At 33.6% G+C, this 26,420-nt stretch overlaps 1 protein-coding gene across 1 annotated transcript in view; it reads left to right on the top strand.

The window, feature by feature from the left end:
* The window catches only part of EYS (eyes shut homolog), a 1,462,097-nt gene that overhangs the window by 750,320 nt on the left and 685,357 nt on the right, over window positions 1-26,420 (top strand). Inside the window, 1 exon segment of the mRNA XM_069488330.1 lies at window positions 699-2,474. Within this exon segment, the coding sequence (XP_069344431.1) occupies window positions 699-2,474 (1,776 nt within the window).

The raw sequence follows: 26,420 nt of genomic DNA, 5'->3' as shown, positions 1-26,420 counted from the left end.
GAGGCTGTTTTGATATGTCCTGTTATTTAACTAACTAAATCAAAAGATGTCATATTATAAATAGCATATTCTATGTTAAATTCCAAATTTACTTTTCATATACTTAATGTCACTTGGATAATTAGAGTAAAACCCTTACCAATGTATTACTTATTTAAGAAAAAATATTTTTGAAGGCTATTGGATATTCAAAATAGAAAGGTAGCTTGTCTGTTGTTTTTGGTCTATATAATTTCTGTTCTTTTGAGGAGTAGTATTGAGATATAATGTTATCAAGTATAAAGAAGAGCATTTTGCCTATTTAGAAAGTCAAATTTTTTTTTAATATTACTAGCTCTATAGGTCAAATATTCTTTGGTTCTATCAAATGACAAGAGTTGTAATTTTTCATGTTTTATAATTCAAAGGAGTCATTTGGATTGAGGATATGTCAATTCTGTGTAATGTCTGTCGTTTGTTCTGATTTTGGCCCTCCTGTGGAGTGTGAATGATAGGAATCTTTGCATTTATCCAGGTTGTGAAGTCACTAAATCTCTTAATATACTTTTATTAGAAATATGATTTCAGAGCCATATTTATCTGCACATAATGGGTGTGGGGTGGCAGTGCAATTTGCTGAAGATTCAGCCCAAGGCCAAAGTTGTTCATTTTTAATTCATTTTTCTCATTTTTTTTTTTTTGTCTTTTCCTTTCTGAAGGTCCAAAACAGACAGACATTTTCAAGCATGATATTCTCCTAACAACGGGTTTGGCAGCATTAAGTATTAGCATGTCCTTTGAAAGCTACTTACTTGAAGAACTAATTTCCACTAGAGAGATTTTAGCAAAACAGAATCTTCTTTCTTCCACAGATATTTCCTCTTCTCCATTTCTGAATTTTGGTGTTCATGACCCAGCACAAATTGTCTGGGGCAAAACATCTGTATCACATATGCCTATCCAAACTTCGGCAGCCACACGAGCATTCTTTTTCCTTGATAGGGGAGAGAGGACGACTTTTACCATCTCTTCCTTAATGACAGATTTTATTTTTCCTACACAATCTTTATTATTTGAGAACTATCAGACTGTTGCCTTATCTGCTACCACAATGAATTCAGCAATTAGTGGCATTCCAGGGGCTGATATTGAGTTAAACAGACACTCATTACTCTCCCGTGGATTCCTGCTCACAACTGCTTCCATAAGTGCACCTCCAATTGTCTCTAGGGGGTCTCAAGAGGATATTGAAGAATATTCAGCTGTTTCCTTAATTTCAAGAAGAGAGCGCTGGAGATTGCTGAGCTCCTCGATGTCTCCCATTTTTCCTGCTAAGATAATTATATCCAAACAGGTAGCCATCTTAAACTCATCAACTCTGCACCGACTCAGCACACAAGCTTCCATTCCCAGTGAATATCAGGTTATTACCGAAGCATCTAGCAACCGGAGACTCACAAACATCAAATCACAGGCTGCTGATTCTTTAAGAGAATTGAGCCAAACATGTGCAACATGTTCTATGACTGAAATAAAATCCTCTCATGAATTCTCAGATCAAGTTTTGCATAGCAAACAGTCCCACTTTTATGAGACATTCTGGATGAACTCAGCGATATTAGCCAGCTGGTATGCACTAATGGGAGCTCAAACTATCACTTCTGGGCATTCATTTTCTTCTGCTCCTGAAATAACACCATCAGTGGCATTCACAAAAGTGCCATCTTTATTTCCTTCTAAAAAGAGCGCAAAAGGAATAATTTTATCTTCATCCTTGGAAGAATCCATTACTCTATCAAGTAATTTGGATGTTAATTTATGTTTGGATAAGACTTGTTTATCCATTGTCCCTTCGCAAACTGTCTCTTCAGATTTGATGAATTCTGATTTGACTTCAGAACTGACTACTGATGATCTGTCAGTATCAGGAAACATTTTTAAACTATTGAAAATAGGACAATACAGTGTAACTATGGGCTCCACGGAGGCATTAAATCAAGACAGTTTATCAGATGTGGAAGAAAGTAAAGGATCTCATCAACAGTTCAAACTTCATACAAGTGATAGTTCTCTAGATTTTGGATTAAATGCACAAAGTCATCTGGATGTTACTTTAAAGATATATTCAGAAACCATACATCCAAACGACCTAAAAGACAATTTGCCACCATATACAGACTCAATGCCTGATTTTTCAGAAGTAACCTCCAACGTTGCAGTTTTTGCAGTTTCAGCAACTCAGTCACTTTCAATACAGACCTCTGCCCCCATGTCTGTAATTAGACCAGATTGGCCATATTATATGGATTATCTGACCTTAACATCTGATTTAAGGAAAGAGGTCAGGGTTTCTACAGAATGGTCCAAATGGGAACTTAAGCCTAGTAAGCAGGATCTGGAATCTCCTACTGCAAACCAGAATCTTCCCATCACTAGATCTCTTTCTTTGTTTTCACTGGAGTCCATTCCAGCACCTCCACAGCTGATGATATCTGGTGAGTTTCTCAGTTTCTGTTCAGTAAACTTTTAGAAATGGGTTTCTTTTCTACAAAAAAGAAAGAGCCTGTTGTGGTCACCAGGTGCTCTAAACAGCCTCATTGTAATCAGGGCAGCAGTCAGTTCAATGGAGATCTCGCACCTGCTGTTGTACCTGACACAGATGGTTATTCTTTATGCACTGCCACAAAGGCTACCAGATCAATACAGGAGTAGGCTGGAGACGGCTATACTGCTGGCAAGCAATCAGAAACTGAACTAGTTCAGTGCATTACAACAGATCTTTCAAAGTTTAGAAATAACTTTTATTATTCTCATTTCTTGAAATAGCTTCTTTGTCAGGTTGAACACAATATAACATACCTTTTCTAACATTATCTTTAGTGATGGTATTTTTTTTCAATGGGAAAGATGAAAAAAATCACTGGAACTTTATTGCGTTTTCCTGTCCTGTATGACTTTTAAATTTAAAGCTATGATGCTTTCATTGTATATAATTGAGAATATAAACTAAATTCATGTTCTTCATTTAACAAAAGCACTATACAACAATTGGAAAAGATAATATCATGTGTGAATTTATTTTATTTTATTTTTATTTATTTTTATTTTTTATGTGTGAATTTCAACTCAGAGTATTGAAATAATGAGAAGCCAGTTTTCTTAGATAACAGTTCTTTCTTTTTTTTTTTTTTTTTTTTTTTGAGACAGAGTCTCACTTTGTTGCCCAGGCTAGAGGGAGTGCCGTGGCGTCAGCCTAGCTCACAGCAACCTCAAACTCCTGGGCTCAAGCAATCCTCCTGCCTCAGCCTCCCGAGTAGCTGGGACTACAGGCATGTGCCACCATGCCCGGCTAATTTTTCTATATATATTTTTAGTTCTCCATATAATTTCTTTCTATTTTTAGTAGAGACGGGGTCTCGCTCAGGCTGGTCTCGAACTCCTGACCTTGAGCGATCCACCCGCCTCGGCCTCCCAGAGTGCTAGGATTACAGGCGTGAGCCACCGCGCCCGGCCCCAGTTCTTTCTTTAAAGCACTTTTAAAATCACTAATCTTTTCTCTCCTTGTAATTGCTATCAAACTGGTGAAGATGCAAACAAAGTTTAAAGAATTTTATTGATCAGAAAGAGAGAATTTTTTGCATAACTTGAAGTCCTATCTTGTGCAATTTGTGGAGTTACTTTGGGGTAGTGGAGTTCATCTTTCTTCAATGATAAATTTATAGGTTTTTTTGTGTGTGTATGTGTGGTTGGGTGTTTCTGCTTCACAGGAAGCACATATTACCTCAACCTTTAAAAGTTTTTAAGTTGACAACTAAAATTTATGGCTGACAACTTGCTAATATGAAAGACCAAGTAATTATATTTAGTATGTTCAATATGATATGGTTTTCTCTACAAAGTTTCAAAAGAAGCATAATGAATTTAATTACAAATTTAAATATAGTATTCTCCTTGTACTTTTTATAAGATAATAGATTGTGGTTTAACTGTTAATTGATTCATATTCAATACTTAATATATTACTTGTCATATTTAAAGTTCTTTGTAAATGCAGCTGAGTTAAAACTTCCCTCAAATAATTCACCCCATAGTTACCCTTGCAAATAATAAGGATATGTATTCCTCATTATCAGGAAATTAAACACTAATTTTGCCTTTTTTGAATATAACCTTGTTACTTTCCATTTTTCCCATCCCCTGAAAACATTCTTTGATGGTTCTGACATTTTCTACATTTCCCAGTCTCCTTCTGCTTTTTCTTTCCTTTCTAATCATCTTATACATAATAATAAATCATTTACAAGGCACTTACTGGCATTCTCCCTATTTTTATCCACTGTGTTGGTCAGGGTCACATAAGGAAATAGATAACACACTTCAATTGGGTATTTGGGGAGAATTTAACAGAGAGATTATTCACTTAGATTCACTTAGATCACTGGGTAGAATTTAAGGAAAGGTAGGAGGGATAGTATAGTTCTGAAGAGACCAGCAGTAGCAGAACATCATTATCAGCATTGGGGCTAAAGTGACAGAGGAAAAACAGGACCAGAACCTGAAAAAGAAAGATTCCCAGCTTGCAGAAGCTGTGGCCTTTAGGAGTGGGACACAGGCAATTCAATGAGAACCAAAAGGAAGAGACTAGGGGATACATACCCAACCTCATTCTCCTATTCTATTCTCTGTGGGTGCTTCTTATTGGCCAAACCCATTCAATGTCTGGAAGATAAGGTTAGCCCTATGAGCTGGTGCCCAGTGTATAGAAGGTGGAATGAACAAGAGCAGAGAGATCTGGAAGAGCAAATGTTAATATATTGTACTCCTACGTTTGTCAATTCCCAGCCTGTATTTTCTCTGAACTCACAATAATGGCTTGTTCCACTAAAATTCTTATGGCTTTCCTCAATTGAGACCTTAATTCTTCTAGACAATCCTTAATTAATTTTGAGCTGTCTTCCTAAAACGTTCCTCACTGTGATTATTTCATTTTGTTTCTAATCTTTTTTAGCATGAACTTCATAACCATCTTATTTGTTTAGCAAATAAGCTTATATTTAACTTCTTAGCTGACAAATGCAATGCAATCTAAAATTATCTGGTACTGAAGGAAAGGAACATAGGAAGGTTTGGTTATACAACTGAACCAGAGCCCTTTGCTTAAAAGAGTAACCCTTATCCATAGAATTACTTTCATATTTCATCAAAAATTAATGATATACATGTGGGTTAATTTCTAGAGTCTCTGTTACTTTCTGTTAATCTGTATGTCTTTCTTTTACCCAATACCGAACTGTCTTGATTACTGTAACTTTCTTCTTTTAAAATTATTTTTCAAAATTTAAATGCAGATATTCTCATAGTACAGGCATTCCTTGGGACCCTTATGGCTACCCAAATCCACAGATTCTCAACTCTCTTATATAAAATGGCATAGTATTTGTATATAACCTATGCACATCCTCCTATATACTTTAAATCATCTCTAGATTATTTATAGTACCTAATGCAATGTAAATGCTATGTAAATAGTTGTTATACTATATTGTTTATGGAACAATGACAAGAAAAAAAAAGTCTATACATATTCTGTAAAGACACACCCATGTTTTTTTCAAATATTTTCCATTCTTGGTTGGTTGAATCCATGGATGTAGAACCCACAGATATAGAAGGCTGACTGTATACTAAGGTGTATCATTGCTGACCAACATCAAATAGGTTCTTTATCAGTGGAACACACATTAGGGACAACCCTAGATTGCCATTACTATACCTGCAAATACATCTATAATTCCTCCAAGACCTTATAATGCCTCTAAAGCTGGGTGGCAAACTATAGCTCTTGAAGCCTAATCTTGATCAGTGTCTGTTTCTGTAAATAAAGATTTACTGAAACACAGACCTATCCATTTGCTCACATATTGTCTACCACTGCTGCCCTACTTAATGGCAAAGAGAGTAGATGTGGTGAAGACCATGTAGCCTGCAAAGCCTAAAATATTTACTGTCCAACACTTTGCATAAAATATTTGCCAGTCCCTATGCTAAATATTTTCCTATGGTTTAGTTAATGTTTGATTAAAGTAACTACCATAGAAAAATCTACCTATTTACATATTTTGTCTATATGTATGCCTGATTTGTTCTTCGATATTATTTTCTAATCAAGTCATAGGCCTAATGTAGTTATATCATCATTATATTTAAATCTCATTGTAATCTATTTTAAATAGAAATAGAATGAGAAATATTTCCAAGATCATACAGGATTGGTACTGTATTTACATATTTTATTACATATATAAGGATCCAGAAACATTTTATTTTATCATTAATTTCAAGGGAGAATCTAGGTATAGAAATACATTTTAATGAAAAAGGAAATTTGACAATTTAACCCTATACTGCCTAACAGAAATTTGCAATAAAATTAAAGTCAGAAAATTTAAAACTAAACAAATATATAAATTTGAAAAATTTTATAAAATTAAAACAATGACATTTTTATTTATAAATAATTCTTATTGTAAATATGAACTTAATATGAAAAAGTAGTTAAATATGTATATAATCTGTTTATTCTCTATCATATATTTATGAAGAAAAGACATTATGTTTTTAATCTAACTATGGGACTTCTCAAGAAAGGAATAGTGGTAAGTCACAAGTAAATTAGAACTTAGCAGATTTCCTGAAAATTATAACAAAAATGTATGTTTTTTTCCCCACTTAGATATATATTCAATATTAATTTTTCCCCAAGATATTTTTATTGCATTTTCCACCATGGTTTCTATAAAATGGAAAAGATGAATTTATCATCCTTTTAAGAAGTCCTCAGTCATATTTTTAAAAAATATGCTATTTATCATTTATTATTTTTAGTCTTAGCAAAACATGTAATTAGATCAGAATATATTGAAGAGAGTTATATAATACGGAAGTTAAAATTTTAATATTATAGGTTTTAATCGAAATAGATTTTTTTCTAATTAATTGAAAATATCCTCGATTTAGTTATTGTCCCATTATTGTAAACTGCATGTTAGGTGGTCCTATAAAACATAAAATGAAAACAAGCAACAAGTTAAATAACTAGCATTACATAAAGATGATATCTGCATTGTTCACTCTTGTACTCATACCATCTAACACAAATTGGCATTAAAATAGATACTTAATAGTAATTGCACAAAAAAGATAAATGGAAAAGATTAATACTTCTGAAGTCATTGAAATATATAGCTGGAAAAGGTCTTTAAAAATATCTAGTCTAGGCTCTTCGTAAAGAGAAAACACATGGTAGGCAATAGTGATAGTACAATTGTCTGCAGTGTTAAAATCTTGAATTGTTTCCATGACACTGCCAAAATACAGAACAAATGTGTAACTGATGAAGGGAGAATTTCCTTGTATGTTTCCAAACTAGAGCATTGAGTGCTAAGATTTCCTCCTTACACCTACTTCCATACTGGAAAAGTATAAAAAGTAGTAAACCCATAATTTTGGACTCCTTTGCTCTGGTGAATACCTCACTTTGTATTTAGCCACTGAGAAAAAAATGACACTCTGAACCATCTCCTGTGATTAGGAAAGTGAGGCATCATGGAGCCACCTCTATCAACACGATTCTTTCAGTTTTATTTACCCTTTGAAGTTCACAGTCACTGACCCTGTAGGATAGTGACAGCTCTATTACATTGAATCTAAGTTTTCTTTCTCAGCCATCTTCTAAACTGGGCCAGTCTTTTTGATATAGTTTACTACAAAAAACAAATGAAGTTTAAAAGAGAAAAAGGAACACGTTTTAGCAGTTTGACATTATTTTCCTATAGCAACATGACTATGTTTTTTTCTATCAGTTATTTGGGAAGGAAATATAAAGGATTGACCAGAGCTTCCTAATCCAAATATTTTCTAATAGCAATGGATACCAAAAACATATAAAAATAAATGTTTTATGTTTATTTCACTCTTAGCTGTAAAATTCTAAATTTAAAAAGTACCATGTTAAATAAATTCTAATAAATTAAAAAGGTATATTTTTTTCTAGGAATAAAAACATGAGCCAATGTAGGATATTTAATAATATAATTTACCACATCATTAGCTAAAGACTTTAACACTCAATTTGGAATTTATTATGTGTTTATTTTTTTATCTTGCTTTTCTTTCCTAAGGGATTTATATTATCTCCAAATCTTTTTGTCATCTATTAATATTTCCCAAACATATCAAGATATACATAGCTCACAACAATATTTAATGTCATTCTTAATGCTGAAACAGAAGAGGTAGTTCCATCAAACTCATTAACAAGTCAAAATGCCTTCTGTACGTATGCATACTTATTGCTTATATGTCATCTAGAAAATCTAATGGAAAAATTCATTAAATGTCTTAGTCCCTTTGTGATGCTATAACAAAATACCACAGACTAGGTATTTATTTCTCAGTTCTGGAGGCTGAAAAGTTCAAGATCAAGGTGCTGGCAGGTTCCATTGGTGTCTGGTGAAGGTCATTTTCTCATAGATGGGGAACTCTACATGTCCTCAAGTGGCAGAAGAATTGAAAGGGCTGAACTCACCCCCTCAAGCCCTTTTGTAAGGCACCAATCCCATGAGGGGTGGAGCCCTCATGGCCCAATCACCTCCTAAAGGCCCCACCTTTTAAATATGCTGCATTGAGTATTAAGTTTCTACAGGAATTTTAAAGAATAACAAATAAAAAATTCAAACTACTGCTTCTTAAAACCATACAGAACAAAGTTTAAAAGGTAAAATTTACTGAAGACCATAAAAATATATAAATTAAGATATGATATCTTAATTTGCAGGCTCAGAAATGTAAGCTCTTAATATTACATAAAACATTTGAAAACTGTAAAGAAATTTCAAGCGAATCCAATTAGGATAACATTTAGAACTTGATTGACTCTTTTTAAAGTGCAAGAGTATAACCAAAGAAATGTTGAGCAGGGCAATAAGAAAGCTTGCATGTTTATGTAATATATTTAAAACATTATAGTTAAAATATTATATTGTTACAGAAATGCAGATATTAGGAAATAGAATAGAAAGTTCAGATATCCATGCTATATATAAAACTAAATAAAAGGGGATTTTTTTAATCCATAAAGATTTTAGTATTTACTAAAATGTGTTGATGCATTGTGTTGTTTTGAAAATTCTTTCTCTATACTTCACAACAGAATAAATTCTATGAGGATTAACTAGATAAAATTGCAAAGTAAAACATTAATCTGAATAAAATAAAAGTTAATATTTATTTGATCTCTAAATGGAAATTTTTTAAGCCTAAAAGCCAAAATAGAGAATTATAAATAAATTTGATGATACATTTTATAGTAGACTAATCTTTCTAAGCCAAAAATGATTATAAACATAGTTGAAGTAAATATATGCAGAAATATATGGCCTTATAAATTAGACATGTGATTATCAACTGTTCTTTCAAATCAAAGGAATAAACTGACCACTAGAATAGCAAACCAATTTGTAAATGAAAACTGTAGATAGTAAAAATATATTTAAAATCATTAAAAACAATTCAAAGTATAAAATTTAAAATGAGACACACATTTTAACTATCCATTTGTGAATATTTTTTTCCAATTGTAATGAATTGGAAAAGACATAGTAAAGACACTCCACTCTATTGGTGAGAGAGTAAACTGGCACTATCTTTCTATAGAATTATTTGGTAACAGAAATTGAAAGAGTTTTAAAATATCGTAATATCAATTTTAGAAAACTATTACTGATATTTAATTATTAATAGCCTAATAATTATATTATTAGGATATTTTTAACATAATAAGCATTTGGAAACAACCATTGTCCTGAGATGATGACTTTATTAAATATTGACATGGATAATTATTTTCTCATTCTGTAAAACAAAACGATAAAAGCACATGTATAGCATATTTATAAATACATGTGTATATGCACACCAGTCATACATGCATAATTTTTCTAGTGAATTAATAGTACTTTTAATATTTATTTTTATTTTCTAAAAGTTACATGAGTACATACTTTTTATTTGCAGAACAAAATATGTTTTTGCAAATATGTGCTTATAGTGAGGAATTAAGAATATTTCAAGAAGCATAATATATTTGACTATTTTATTCATATTAGATCAAAATAAAATTTTTACAAGAATGTCAAGAATTATATTCATGTAGAAAATTATTGTAAATCATTGCATAATGACAGTTACAGGAAATCAATTGAAAAAATTATATATATTTCATGGAACAACACAGATATGTTTTTTAATAATTCAAACATGCCATCCACATTTTTAAAAATTAAATTGTTATTTTGATGTTGAAATCATTAGTAACATTTCCATAGCATTTTTTACTTTTTAATGAAATAAAAAGAAACATGGAATGGAATTAATCACATCATTTTATTCAATAGTCAGATATTTATCGACTATTTACCTTGTGATAGGCATCAGATAGCAGTGTAATTGCTTGCTTATTTGTTTTGGTCCAGATGTGTTGAAATATGAACTATACCTTTTTAAAGCAATCACACATTTTTTTCATTTCTGTTTATTTTGAATCATATATATTTGAATCATATATATATATCCTAGGGTTTTTTGAATCATATGTTTATATCCTAAGGTTTTCAAACATATATTTGCATTTCTGCCAACATATGTATAACTATATGTGTGAGTTTTTGTAACCCTCAGTATGGTATATTTTACTTTCCTGGCCAAAGTATCAGTAACAGCCACACGTGGACTCAGAACAGTTCAGATTTTAAACCTGCTTAATCTTATTGTGCCATCTCCAGCCTTTTGTGTCCCTGTCATCTGCACCACTCTGATGGAGCTCTAGCTTGAAGACATAGACAGTGGTAGATACCCATTATCTGCTTTTTGTGAAGTCCTCATCTCTGTGTCTGAGGACTGGCTTTAGAGGTATGTGACCTATGTAGTCACACAGTACTTCATACTCAGAAGGACCCCAAACTTGGTGAACCATGGTGTGTAGGAGTTCAGTGAGACTCGAAGGGAGTACAAAGTAAGGATGTTATGGACGCCACTGGCTGCTACAAAGCATGGTTAGAATGTGCACATATCAAGAAGTAAAGTAAAATCAGTTGAGTTAGGGTTTTTTTTTTTTTCTTTTTGTGTTTCACTGTTGTGTTAAGAACAAAATGCATGCATGAGCTATGGAAATGCAAATTATATAATTTTGATGTTTCTCCTAACAGTTAAGTTCTCTTATATTTACCATTTAAACTGGCAGTGTACAATATAAAGATGAATGGTAACATTTATGCTAATAATTGAAAATTTTAATTTTTCTTGCCTTGAATGACATTAAGCAGCAATAAAAATACCATAAAAAGATGAGAGAAAAGCCATGGGAAAAGGAATGTTTCAGTACTTTTAATGGTACATTTTTCCTGCTTTTTTGAACAAATGGCCCTGCATTTTCATTTTCAACTCAGCTCAGCAAATTTTGTGTGCGGCCCTGTTCATGGATACACTGTTCTGTAATTCTCTTTCCCCTCTGCCAGCCCAGTTCATGCATGGACTTCTCCTCGCATGCTGACCTCTTAACTATCAGAATCCTCAGGATTTGCTCTTAGAATTTTCCCATTTGTCTTTTTTTCCTTCCTTTCCACACACCCTTCACTCTTCTTTTATCAGTTCTCATTTCTTTATTCCACATTTTCTCTTTAGAGATATAACAGTTATACTCAATGGCTTCAAATATGTGCAGAGATACAGGCTGTCTTCATTTCTGACTATTGAACATGTTTTACCTATTTAATATGCCTCTGAAATACTTTAAAAACATGAGATAAAATTCTTATCTCCCCAACACCAAAACCTCCATCGCTCTCCCTACCCATACATTCTTTACCCCTGATTCATCTCTCAGGTGAAACTTATGTCCATCTACATTTGTAAGCTTCAGGGTAAACTATTTTATCAAAAGTTTACTATAAATTCTATTTTGGGCTACCTATTTCTAGTCTCTGTTCTCTCTATTCTGTCTTCCACATTACTTTCAGAGGTGTATGTGTATATATATATATGTACACCTCTGAAAGTATTGCATATATGTGATTTTTTAATTCCTTTGCTTTAAAAGCTACAATAATTACTCATTTTTATAAGAAAAGGTTTAAAATCCTCAACATTCCAACTAGAATATTCAACCTTGATTGCATCATCTAAAGTCATTCTCTACCACCCACCCCTACCCTATTTTATGACTAAGCATTCCTGAATCCTGTCATACAGCTGCACCACTCTGTGGTTTAGTGTTAATAGTCCCTCCTCAGAAACTTCCTTTAATGTCCAGTTTTTCAGAATTCCTATCCTGAGGCCCAATTCAAATATCACTTCCTATTGGAATACATTGTAAAAACACTTGAAGATTTAATTTTTCCCTTTATCCTGCTTCTGTAGAATATTTTGCATAACTCAATGTCACCTTGACCTTGGTAACTTGTTTCTGTTCGTTTCCCTCAGCAGTACTTAGGCTCTTTCAGGACAGGAGTCATAGGTTAATACATACAATGCTTTATCCAAAGCTTTGCTGTAATGATGGAGATCCCGGGGAAGACTATAAAACACCTACCTTAAATTCTCCCGAAGACTCATCAAGTTAATAATAGGTTAGGAAGGCTTAGCTGTAAAATAGCATAGAAATAAAAGGAGCAACATAAGCTGTAGACATGTAGAAGTCTGGGGGTGGGAGGTAGAGTTGGGGTGGAGAACACCCCAGGACTGAAAAAATGAGGTTAAACTATCTAGCCCCAAGGAATAAGCTGGATGGCTCAACATGTAATAATCTCAAGAATTTATCAACTTAACCATGGCTAAGGGTGATTTGGGCTAGGTATGTGATTTGATACCAGGAGACACTGGGCAGCTAGTGAGACATATAATGGTAGAAGGCCATCATTTATATCTGAGTAAGCAGTCAGTACAGGGCTTGATTCCAAATGTTCAGGAAACAGGACTCATTTAGGGAACAGCTGTCTGTTCTTGAGCAAGAATTCAGCACAGCAGAAGTTCAGGCCAGAATATCAGTTCCACAGTGAGGCTATGAATGAGGATGTGCTTTCCATATTCTAAGTGGAGGACCTAAGGCAATAACCAGTCCTGTGACCTGGTTCAGTGTTAAAATAAGCCTAAAGGAGGACAATCAGAGAGAGGAAATGGTTTGACCAAGAAACAACACAGACAATCATCAGGGGGCATCTCTGGGTTTTATGAGAATAAAAACAAACATTCCTGGTTTAAGATATCATAATTGTAGGAACAGTCACTGCCATTTATTTAATACCAACTTGACAAATGACAATAACCTAGGGTTGAAGGTCTGGACTCTGTAAAACTTTACAGATGAAAAATAGGCAATGACTATTTTGGCTCAGGTCCCTCAGCTTGTAAGTGAGTTGGCATTGGAATCTGAGTTTGTGAGATCCAGATATGATGGATTTTTCCTTCTGACATACTGTTCAGTGAAGGAAGTGAGATTCTGCTTATTCTTCATGACCTTCAGGCCTTCACTGGCTCCCATCCTAGGGAAGATCTTGCATAGGCCTTCTGGTGAATGGCATCTCTCACTCCACGTATTGAGGGAGGCCTGAACAGAATTGGGGAAAGCAAGGGAACAGGGATCAAAACTGGAGTTAAGACCTGAGACTCACACTCTTTTGCCCATGTGTGGAGTCAATATACTGAATTCTGCTAATGAGGAGAAAAACTTGCCTCTCCACAGACATAGTTTTTCTCAATTCTATTTACCATTGTCAGGCACTTGTACATAGGAAATTAATAAAAAAGATATTTCTGCTGCCTCCCATTTGGGAGGCAAGTATCTATTTATACTTGAAGCATGTGGTTCAGTATGACAAGTTGTCACTTTAATAAACATCAATCAGCAATATTTTGAGATGTTATTTAATGTCAATAATTAAGATATTATTCAAATCCCTTGACATTGTTATCATCTAAGTGTAACAGTGATTAGCATAACATATGTTCTTCCTTAAGAGCCATGTTTCACTTGGCAGCATATTTTATTCAAGGCTCGCCATGTCCTGGGTACTATTTATGGTGTGAGTGATATGTTACTAAAAAAGACAAGAGTTTCTGCCCTCCTGGAGCTTAATTTCTAGTTGAAAGAGATAGATAATAAACACTAAGAATGATAATTTTTTCCTTCTTTTAATATATAGCATGTTATATATGGCATCTATGTAGCATGTTATATATAAGAAAATATACATAGTATTGTCTCACATATCTCATGTGTATGTCTCTTACATATATATCTCATATGTGTGTATGTATATATGTGTGTATATATCTGTAGGGGGGAGGAAGAGGGAGAGCGAAAGAATTTGATAACCTCTATGGATAAAAGAAAAAGTAGAAGGAGATCAAGTGTGGGGTATCACAAGTTCCAGGTTGATGGGTAAGAGACACCACTGTTAAATCCTATGGCCAAGATTGCTGTCTTTGAAGAAGCAAACTTGAAGAGGAGGAGAGCGAGCTAGCTGTGTAGCAATAGAGAGGAAGAACATCCCACAGAGTCAACAGCCAACGCTGTGTTAAGGTAGGCATGTGTTGACATTTTCTAAGAACATCGGAGGACCAGTTCAGGTGAGCAGGTCAGCAAGTAGGAGACTTGTAGAGGAGTCAAGTCGGATAGATAACAGGGGAGGAGGAACAAGGGGAACAAATCAGATTCCAAGAAATTTAGGCAATCTTAAGAGCTTTCTTGTATTCTAAGGAAAACAAAGAATTATTCCAGGGGTTTGGGCAGAGCAGTGAAATGATCTGAGTGACCACTCTGGCTGCCCTGTGGAGAACGTAGATAGAGGGTGGGATGGAGCAGGGAGACCGGTTCCGAGGCTAACGCCCTAATCCCAGTGAAAAATATCCGTGGCTCAGTCCAGTCTGTCGGCCAAGAAGGCTTGAGAAATAAATGGTCAGATTCTGGATATATTTTAAAAGTCATGTCAGCAGGATTTGCTGATACATTTATTTTTATTTATTTTGATAATTACTTTTATTAAACAGAGAGTATCTTAAGCCACTCTAAAGACAAATAAAGGGGAATTATGTAAACCAGTTTTTCTGGACATGCTACAAGTAGGTAGCTTACCAGAAATTTTTATCAGCTATAAAACTGTGTCTAACAACAGCTCTATTACAATGCAAATCTCTGATAAGTTTATAATGACATTCTTGATAATGGCCCTGAGGCACAGAAAGACCCTGTGAGTTCTGCATCTGCCAAGAATTAATGAGTCATGTTCAGCCTGAAATATATGTTCAGTGCTGTGTATCTATACTCATTTTTGGAAATTTATTTATGTCTTAGTGTTGAATTGAGAAACTCTCTCTTAACTACAAATATTTGATAACCCAAGCTCTGAGTCCCCTGATCATAGAATTTTAACTAAAATATTCTATGTTCAACTGTGTGTGTGTGTGTGTGTGTGTGTGTATGTGTGTCTACATGACAAGAAGTCAATATGGAGTGGAGAGACGTAATGATTCAATTTGAGCTACTGAGAGAGAGCAGATGTTATAATCAGAAAATACAGAATTAGAAAATATTGAAAGATAACAGGGAGGATGCTAAAGACATGACATTTGATTACATTGACTCTTAAATTTTGTGATTGTGGCACAAATGCTGGAACAGAGAATTTATATTTTGATGAACAATGTATTAGTTTTCTAGGGCTGCCATAAGAAAGTAACAAAAACTATTTGTCTCAAAACAACAAAGATTTATTGTCTCACAGTTCTGGAGCCTATAAGTACAAAAACAAAGCGTCAACAGGGCCTGCTCCCTCTGAAACATGTAGGGGAGAATTCTTTCTTGCCTCTTCCTTGCTTCTGGTGGTGGCTGTCAATCCTTGGTGTTTCTTGGCTTGTAATGACATCATTCCAATTCCTGCCCCTCCTGTCACATATATTCTCCCTGTGTGTCTTCACATCATCTTCCTATAAGGACACCAGCCATATAGGACTAAGGTCCCAACTTATCTTAACTAATTACATCTGTAATAACTATTTATAAATAACATCCCATTCTGAGGTATTAGAGGTTAAGACTTCAACATATCTTTCGTGGGAACACAATTCAACCATAAAAAAAGCTACAATACTAAATTAACTTTCTTAGAGATTCATTTATAGTTTTCTCCTAATGGCAAAGTCTCTTATCACAAGGCTAATACGTCATGAAAAATAATTGCTTGTATTTCATAGTATTATTTTTTATGTAATTTTCTTATTCAAAATCATTTTGTTTGAAAACTTAAAGGAAATCTGAGATTAATATGATCTGGACAGAAACTTCATGAATAAATATACATAGCACCATAGGTATGTTTATATTCTTCAATGCTATAAACATCTTTTCTCATAAATATCAAATTGGGAGCAAATTAACAAAAACACTCCCAGCATGTTTTTTTTTTTTTAATTTTGTTTTGTTTTGTTTTTTTCTGGCCCTGGACAGATGTATTTTTGTTCTTTTGTCAAAAATTTAAGTAAATTAACGTGTCTTAATCTCCATTTTCTCATGTAAAAAATACATAGGTCTTTTAAGTCATTTTTTTCTCTAACATTCTCCAAACCAATGAATGTGCATATATTCATTAAAAATGAGTCCCACACTCCAGGAAGATGGATTGTGGAACATAGTTCCAAAGAACACCTAGGAAGTGTGCCCACCACCAAGTCACATGATGCTTACAGGACTGTGTGGGAGCTCTGACTGTTCTCAGATTACCTTTTGCAGGCCTTTCACTGGCTGGTTATGCATGGTACAAATGCTGCCACGCTAAAGCAAATGTTATTTCAGAGTTCTTACACATGTTTCCAGGCTATTTCCCTAGATTTTTAAAAGTCCTAAGTTGTGCAATTTCATTGCCTGGTAATATGGCAGAAGCTTGGGAGGCTGAATAAATTCTAGAATTCCCATTCTATGGCTTGCTAGTTCCTTGGCTTTAAAAACACTATCTGACTTAACCTCCATATTCGCATTTGTAGGGATATCACTAATTTTGTTGAGTCATTTTGAGGAGTATATGAATTAATCTACGTATATTGCTGTCACAGTGCCACCTAAATGTTAGCCTATTTCCAATTTTTATTTGTTAATTTAACTCCACATACTCTCTTTAGTTTCTCCTTTAGTTTCTGCTGTCACAACCCATTTAATACCTGCCTGGTCCTTAAGCTTTGAGTACTCAAAATCTGAACCTTATGCTTGCCCTGAATTTTATTAATAGGTACCCTACTTTTGTCTTGTTCACTTACTGCTGACTAATTTAGTCTACATTTGGTTTCTAGACATTCAATTTCTTGCCTCTGTTGTGGTTCTACATACCTGACTACACTTTGGCCAGGGGCTTGTAACCCTTTTCTAGATCTCATTAATTGCTATTTATACTTTTTAATGTGTATCACTAGCTCCAGAAGATTTAATATCTGATGCCCTGAAGCAGCCATTACCACATTCTCTGGGCTTCCTACTTCTTAGATGAGGCTGTCTCTTCCTTCCTCAGATACTTACTCCTCATCCTGCATTCTCAACTTGATGTTAGACAATATCTAAACCCCTCCTTTCTCAGCTTTGAATTCTAAGATCCTTCCAGTGTAGAAATCACATTAATACATTAATTTCTGTATTCCGATCATATCTCCCTGTTCTTTCTTTTCTTTTTCCCTTGAAACTTCCATAATATTGATATTTTACTTTCAAAAGAGCAATTTAATCCTGAAGAAACAAGACATGAATATTCAATCTATATTTGCAAATGGATAAAATTCTGTATATAATTTAGGAACTTCAGATGATGAGCATAACTCCTTTTATTTAAGATTGTAACCAGGCACTATGTTTTCTATTTGATTTTTAATCATGCTCTTATTTTGGGTGAAGTTCTCTAAGTAGTTTGCCATTTTTCTTAGACGTTGGATAAATTTTCATCTTCTCTAGTGTGTTTTCTATCTCTTCTTCTGATACGAGTCCCTCTATCACTCTCTATGACAGCCTGACGAGCTTCCTATAATGGAAGGAAATAAAGTTACATTTTATCATTTTGACAGCTGAAATCAATAGAGTGAAATTGTTTTCTTGTAGACCATTTAATATTTATACCTAAAGGTATGTAAGTTAGAAGTATCATTGTTTGTACTTGGAAAAGTCTTCTTTTTTAAAACCACTAGGACCTTTAAATAAAATTACATATTTTTCACGAACTGGCTAAGGAAGTATACTTATTTTTATTAACCCCAGAAGAATTACCACCCCCCTTCCAATTTTATATTTGATTTTAAAAGCACTAGAAATGAATATGTTGGTTTTTCCTTGTTTGTTTGTTTTTAACTGTGAGTACTTTATTAGGACTGCTGCTTTTCCCTCAAGGTTTTTCTTTGTTTCCAGATGAATCCCATTAATTGATTCAAGTCTCCTTTGGAGTAAATCTTCTTACCCTGAGACTGTAAACATGTCTATATTATGCTTATTAACATTACACTGGGAAGTGATTTGCTATTTTATTCAACCGCAGCTTAACTGAAAATCTTTTGGAATATGTCAGTTTGGATGCCACATAAATATAGTGGAAAACTGAAACATGCATGTAAAGGACTTGCACTTTTTTATTAATTCCCAGTAAAGATTAACATCTTGTTGCTTTCAGTGTCCTTACCATGTTGTGAAAGCTTTGAATTTAGGTCCTGTAGTCAAACTATCCAGTTCTAAATTCACGTAGTAAGGGTGTGATCTTGGGCCTACTTAACTACTCCCTGCCTGGCCCCATGTTTCTCTCTTTACAATGGCAATAATAATTATAAGCACTGCATACAGCTGTTGTGAAGATTAAACTAGATAATGCATGTACTTTGCTTAACTAAATACGTAGAGTAAGCCTAGATAAATTGTAATCATCATTATTCTTAATGATACCACCGATAAGAGTGTAAAAATTCTCTATTAAATCATTTATCAAAATTAAGTGAAAAAGCATACGTGCTAAACAGAACATGTCCATGGTGGAATTGTTAAGAAAGAGAATTTAGATGTCTATCCTGAGGTATCTTGAGATCACTGTGCTTCTAGACCTAGCTGATGAGATATGGTCATAGAAAGGTGGACTTGTGTATGCTTGTCTAATACAAGCATACAAGTGTGCAAGTAGAAAAAGTAAGCCCATTTGATATGAGAATTGGGATACTTACTTCTGAGTCATGCATATCTCAAGACTTTGTGAATTAACAGCAGAGGCTATGGGAGACATTGCCAATGGCTAAAACAAACAAAATTAAATAAATAATAGTTATAAGAAGGTATGTGATTCAAAGATAAAATCAATAATATTTCCTCAAAAAACAATGCATAAATGTTATGAGCATAAGAAAGTACTTTTCAAATTCCTTTTGAAAAGTATCTAGGCAAAATAAATTTCTAGCCTAACCTAGAGAAGGCATTATTAGAAGTACCAGCCAATTAAATAAACAAGCAATTATCACTTTTATAGTGACAATTAATTAATCAACTAGTCTGATATTTTTCCTCTATGAAAAAACAGAATCAAGAGAACAAATTATTTCTAAATTATCCTGTTTAAATCCATCATTAAAATATGTGTTACAGACTTAAAAATACATTTTAAATATATGTAAGTAAATTTAGCACTATAAAATCCATGGGTTTTGCTTTAAATTGTAATCTCTATAAAATCTTACATCTTTTTGCATTTTATTAATTTGTTTCTACTTTTTTTTATTTCCTAGTGATAGAAATTGGGGTTAATCCATTTTCTCTGTTTAGCTCATTTCAAAGAGATATTTTCTTCAGAGATTCTGTATTAACAGCTTAAACTACAAGATTTTGTATTAATTGCTTAAATTATAAGCAAGAAATGAAAATTCTATCAGTATTATTTTACAATATAGATACCATAAATATCTGCCCAGATTTGGAACAGAACCACTAATGTTAAAGATAAAATACATAGGATTGTACTTTAATATATACAACATCTCTGGAACAGAACTCATGTTCCCAAGGTAATACAGGTTATTTAAGAATAGTTTTTTTTTTAAGTTATATATGACTAGGGATGTAGGGTGAGAGTAAATTTTTCAATGTGCTGCGTATGTCCAAATTTTAATTAGGATACTTTTAATGGCTTTGTTAATAAAAACACATTTATTGCCTCTTAAAATTACTTGAAAGATTATTCTTCATGTATTTTTTTATCTGAATCTTTCTCATGAGAGAGACACATTTGAATCCTTTATCCTTTATTCATTTATACAATTGATTTCTATTTGAAGCTTTCCATGTAATGTCATCAATTTTCTTTCAAAAAATGCTTATAACACAGGAACTATGCTAATATTCATAATTCAATGATGCTTTTAAATATTTTGTTTGCATAGAACTATTTATTTCCTTTCAAAGCTAACTTCCAGACATTTCTTGTGGAAATTTATATCTTAGCACTCACAAATTTTTAGAAAGGCAGACCTAGATTTAAATGGCAAACTTAGGCCGGGCGCGGTGGCTCACGCCTATAATCCTAGCACTCTGGGAGGCAGAGGCGGGTGGATCGCTCAAGGTCAGGAGTTCGAGACCAGCCTGAGCAAGAGTGAGACCCCGTCTCTACTAAAAATAGAAAGAAATTATATGGACAACTAAAATATATATACAAAAAATTAGCCGGGCATGGTGGCACATGCCTGTAGTCCCAGCTACTCGGGAGGCTGAGGCAGGAGGATCGCTTAAGCCCAGGAGTTTGAGGTTGCTGTGAGCTAGGCTGACGCCACAGCACTCACTCTAGCCCGGGCAACAAAGTGAGACTCTGTCTCAAATAAATAAATAAATAAATGGCAAACTTAGGTCTCCAGAGTCCTCACTTTAAAAACTTATGTCCTCATCCTACATAATTAATTTCACTTCAACTCAAAGCCAATCTTCTCAAAGGCGTTTTGATGTTTTTTTTTTAAATTTTGCATTTGAAATTAATTTAAGTTCCTTAGAATGTTTAATATCTACTTTCATTGGTATGAAATGAATTTAGGTAAGGAGATTGAATAAATATGCAGCTCTTAGAGAAAAAATAATAGGTTCCCATAGAAGAGGTGAATATTCTTGTCTACCCACTCCACCTTCAAAAATGTCAAATTAAGCCAAAATTTTAGTACTTCTGTTATCTATTGTATTTGCTAACTGCTAAAGTGTCATTATACATTTAAAGAGGATCTTTTAGGCTTTTTAATATTGTTCCTCTGCATATTTTTCTTCAGAAAGAATAAAAATATAATTCTAAAAATAAGGGAAAATTGGAAAACAACTGAAAGAAGCACACTTAGGTCCTGCCAATCTTTGCAAGTAACATACCTTCTTTAGAGCTGGTCATGATTAATTTGATGCAACTACAAGGAAATTGGCATGAGTTATGAATTCATTTCAAGTTTGAGAATTTAAAAAAAAAATACTTTAGCATTAACTTCATTGATCCTGACAGTGTGATTTGCAGACCAAATTAGGTCCAGGACCAGATAATGTAACTGCATCTAAAATTTTTGGAAATATAATTTACTGTTTCATCTTATTTTTTTCATGAATACAGAAATCCATTGGTGTAATTTTAAAATTCAAAAACAAAATCAACCTTGCTGTGTGTCATTTTCAAATTCTAAGGCCTGCTTAGGTGGCCGACTGAAGTATGACATGACAGGGAGTGTTGGCATAAATTAAAGAAGTCTCAGATTGAAGTAGAGTCTGAGATTGAGTTTGGAGTTGTCAGATGTTAGAGAAAAAGGTTTATGCAGGAAACATGATGTCTTAGTTTTTTGTTTGGTTTGTATTGATGTGTAACATATTAAGACAAGTTTAGTGGCTTAAAACAACAGAAATGTATCATTATATAAGTTGTGCAGGCCAGATGTCCAGGCACAATGTGAATAGATTCTCTGCTATGACTACAGTTCTCATCGGGGCTTGGGGTCCTTTTCTAAGCTCATTAGTTGGAAAACTTCATTCACTTGTTGTTGTAGGACTGACATACCTGTTTTCTGATTGACTGTCAGCTGGGTACAGCTCTTTGCTTGGGGAGGCCTTCTCAGGTTCTTGCCACGTGATGTCCTCCCTCTCAGGAATGGAGAATCTGCCTGGTTTCAAATCCCTCTCATCTTTTGAATTTCTTTGACTTCCTCTTCTGCCACCAGTTGGCAAAAACTCTGCTTTTAAAAGGCCCATTGACTAAATTACCCTTATTCACATAATATCCCTTTTGTCAAGTAACATAACACAATTAACAAGTGATATTGTATAAACAGGACCCACCCCCACTCAGAGGGAGATTATTCAATGAAGATGGTCATTGGAGGCATTATGTTACTATTCTGTCTACGGTACATGAGAATCCAGAAAACTGCAACTTGGCAGTACCAGGGGGCAAACAGAAACTAGAGGACCCTGGCAACAGGTGGATTCACAGTTGATGAACCATGGTCAGTGTCCCACTTTTTGGGATCAAGTCTGTGCCAATGAATGCAGGGGGAGATGGAGCCTCTGTGTTCAGGATGAAATCAGCACACAAGAATGTAGAAGTGGAAAAGGGGCAAGAAGTGAAAAGAGGAGACCAGTTGCAGTGTTTATCACTGACTCAAACTAGCAGTCCCCAGAATAGGGCAAATTGTGCCTGATTATTAGAAGGTTGGGGTTATATGTTACTTACAAAGCACTTTTAACCACTTTCTTCCAAAGCAAATTGGCTAAATGTATTAAGGATTTTCTATGTGCTAGGAGTGTGCAAAACCCAATTAATTTATCTTCTCACTTTATCCTCACAGTGATCTCTCAATGTTCTGGGTAACCTAGGACAAGCAAGGTACAATAATTCTATAATGATCCTTCTATTAGGATTGTATACCTGTAATTATATGTGTAATTATCCGTTTGCCTTCAGCACACACTAGAGGATGCACTGTTTAAAAGCATGACTTGCGTCTCACTTGTATTTGTGTCCTTAGTATTGTGCACAGAGGTGAACAATCAGTATAAATTTGATTCATTTTATTCTTTCTAAAAATGTATTTTTGAGGTGAAGCTTGTAATAGAAGAAATTTGATTTGAGTTTGGGAACTTGAATTCTACATCAGCTCCGCTTAAATTGCTCTGAATTATATGCAACTCACTTAATCTCAGCTTCTTCATGTGACAAAATGAAGAACTAAGCAAGATTTTCTTTTATTATAAACTCCTATGAGCAGATACTTACCTTATAAAATTGTTATATTTTAACCTGTTTCCAACTGGAATTTTTGAACCACCTCAGATTTTGGAGATGTTGCAAATGAAAATCAAATGGCCATTTTTTTCAATGCAACCTATTTATATGATTAGCTATACATTGTTATTACTTTTTATTAAAGAAGAAGTAATTCATTAAAAAATAATTGCATCTACAAATATTCTTTAGCACAAAACTAGTAATATTTATTTCTCAGTTCATTTATTTTAAAGTGTAATTTATAAGCACCTATATACAAGAGAGGTACTACTATTTGTTTATTATTCATTTCTTTCAGTGCATAGCCAATAACAGAAACACCCATACTTCTTTCTCCTGTTTCCTTAGAAATAGTTTCTATAGCAACCAAGTATATTGAGCTGGAGACCCAAGAAATGTCACATAAGAATGTGTGCATTTACACTAAAATGTCTTTACATGATTTTTTATTTTTCAGTTCAAAAATTATTTATATGGAGCTATTTTTTAACAAGTAGTATATAAAATATTACAATAAACAATGAAGCAAAATTTTGATTTATTTCTTTAATCATAATTAAGTAAATAACTCAAAGCTAGTCACATCATTTTTTAATCCATAAATGTGCCCACATTTTATGGCTTTGATATTAATTTTAAGAATCCTGCTAAATTATTTCCTAAAAGTTATTACTTTCAGTATGAACAGTCATTGTGGTTAAAAATATAAGTCCCAAACATAAAGTCTGTCTAATTCATGTGCATAATGCATTTTAGACAAATGATCTTTTAAATAATTAGAAATATTTATGATATAAATTAATAAACATTGTGTGATTATTTAAATGATCTCTCTGGAGCTAGTAAATGCATGGTACTTTGAAAGGTTTTTTTGGTATTATAAAATATCCATAATTAAGCAAGTTTTTGTCAGAAATGGAATGTAATTTAAATCAATATATAAATAAGTTTAGTGTCTATTTGTGATTTTTGTTGCATTTGTTTTATTTGGGTCATTTTCCAGTATTTATGTCTTCATCCATTGCTATTCTAGATCCATATATTTTATGATTTTTCTGTACATTTACCCAAAACTTTCTCTAAAAAAAGAAAAAAAATCAACTAACAGTTGTCTGTATGTGTATATAGAGAGAAGAAAGGTTTTTTCTAATACTAGAGTTATTTTCCTAAAAATCATACTTTAGGCCTTAACTAAGCTGTTTCTGAATTTAGAATGACTTATATCCCCAATCCTGCTGAGTCTTATTGTTGTTTCAAGGCCCATACCAAAACTTCATTCGTTCAAGCACCCTTCCTTAGTGTCTCTCATCCTCTGACTCTCAATGGAATTAGTCCACATATTTTTAGAGCCATAATAACTATGTCTTTTTATAAGTCTTCTATAATAGTCATTTACACGTGTTTCATTCCCCTGAAAACTTTCTGTCTCTGTATTCCTCCCCAGCACCCTCCACCATGAGCTGAAATCAATGTCTGCTATGCACTGAATTGTGTCCTCCTAAAATTCATATGTTGCAGCCCTAACCCTCCATGTGACTGTATTTGGAAATAAGGCCGTTATAGAGAAAACTAAGGTTAAATGAGGTCTTAAGGGTAGAGTCCTGTGTAAGAAGACTAATTTCCTTAGAAGACTAGGAAGCGAGAGATCAGAGATCTCTCGCACGAAGGAAAGGCTCTGTGAGTACTCAGAGAAAATGCAGCCGTCTGCAAGCCAGAAGGAAGACCCTCACCAGAAATAGGCTTTGTTGGCACCTTGTGTGTGGACTTTCAGACTCCAGAACTGTAAGAAAATAAATTTTGGTTGTTTCAGCCACGAAACCTGTAGTATTTTGTTATGGCAGCCTGAGCAGACTAATTCAAGCAAGGGAATTCAGAATTAAACTGACTATGCTGAGGAAATCATTTTGCTGTTTCTGTGTCAATCCGGGATAAATTTTATGCTGATGTAGGGAGAATTTCTTGTTGGTTATTGCTATTGTATTCAAATGCTAGAGAAACCTGACAATAGTCTATTTTATTTTTTATTGCTCTTTAGGATATCTTGTTTCTAAAAAATTACCTTTTCTTTTCTTATGCAAAATTCTGACCATAGATTACAATTTTTCTATGTAATTGATAACTAAATTCTAGTTTTTATAAATGATTTATCAACAAAATCACCTGAAACTTATTTCACATATCATCCCTTAGACAGCTTTTACTTTTAACTTCATTTGTCTTAGGTGTCCTAATACCGTGCTACCAAGTTATTCACCCATTCTCTCCAATATTGCACTTACTGTATTGCGTTATATTTATTTTCTTATTTCACTCTCCTTTCACTTGACAGCGAGTTCCTTGAAAAAGAAAGGCAATTCTTGTATCTATTTCTGTCTGTAATATATAATACAGTGCTTGACACCTCAAATGTCTTCAACAGCTATTTGTTTAACACAAATTAAGTGATCAAATTGATAAATGAATGGCAAGCAACCCATTCTTTCCAATATATGGAATTAAATTTACAATTATTGTGTCAAATTAACAGATAGGTGTTTATTATGGAATCATAATATGTTGACTTTATAAAATTTGTTTCACTAAATTTAATTATGAGGTACACTTTAACTCTATATTGTGAGATGTTGACAAATATATTGGTTTCTGAGATTTGCTATTGGAGTTTTGACAGAGATTTTTTGAGTCATAGCTTAAAAAAATGAGGGTTACACTGAAACAGTCTATTTCCTTTTAATCACTTAAAAGATGAAAGTCAAATTTGTGTCATCCCTAGTAATAAGGCATAGGATCAAAAGCTTTCTAATTTCCCTGCATGTTTTCTTTTATACACATGATTTTAATATTTTCATTAATTATCATTTCTCCTATTTTAAGCCTTAAGTGGTCCAATGTAGAGCATCAAAATGCATAGATAGCCAATTTAAATAATAGATTCAATCACTAAATGTTAGCTAAAATGTGTAGTGCCTGGGACACATCCACTTGTACTGCTTTACAAAGGAATGTGAGGCAAGTGCCCCTTCTTATCAATTTTGCATTTTCACACAAATTTTATAGAAGTAAACATTGCTTACTATTAATAGCAATGAT

This window comes from Eulemur rufifrons, chromosome 15, assembly GCF_041146395.1.
Source record: "Eulemur rufifrons isolate Redbay chromosome 15, OSU_ERuf_1, whole genome shotgun sequence".
Lineage (NCBI taxonomy): Eukaryota > Metazoa > Chordata > Mammalia > Primates > Lemuridae > Eulemur > Eulemur rufifrons.
Note: the sequence above shows the minus strand (reverse complement) of the source record. Positions and strands in the feature narration are given on the sequence as shown.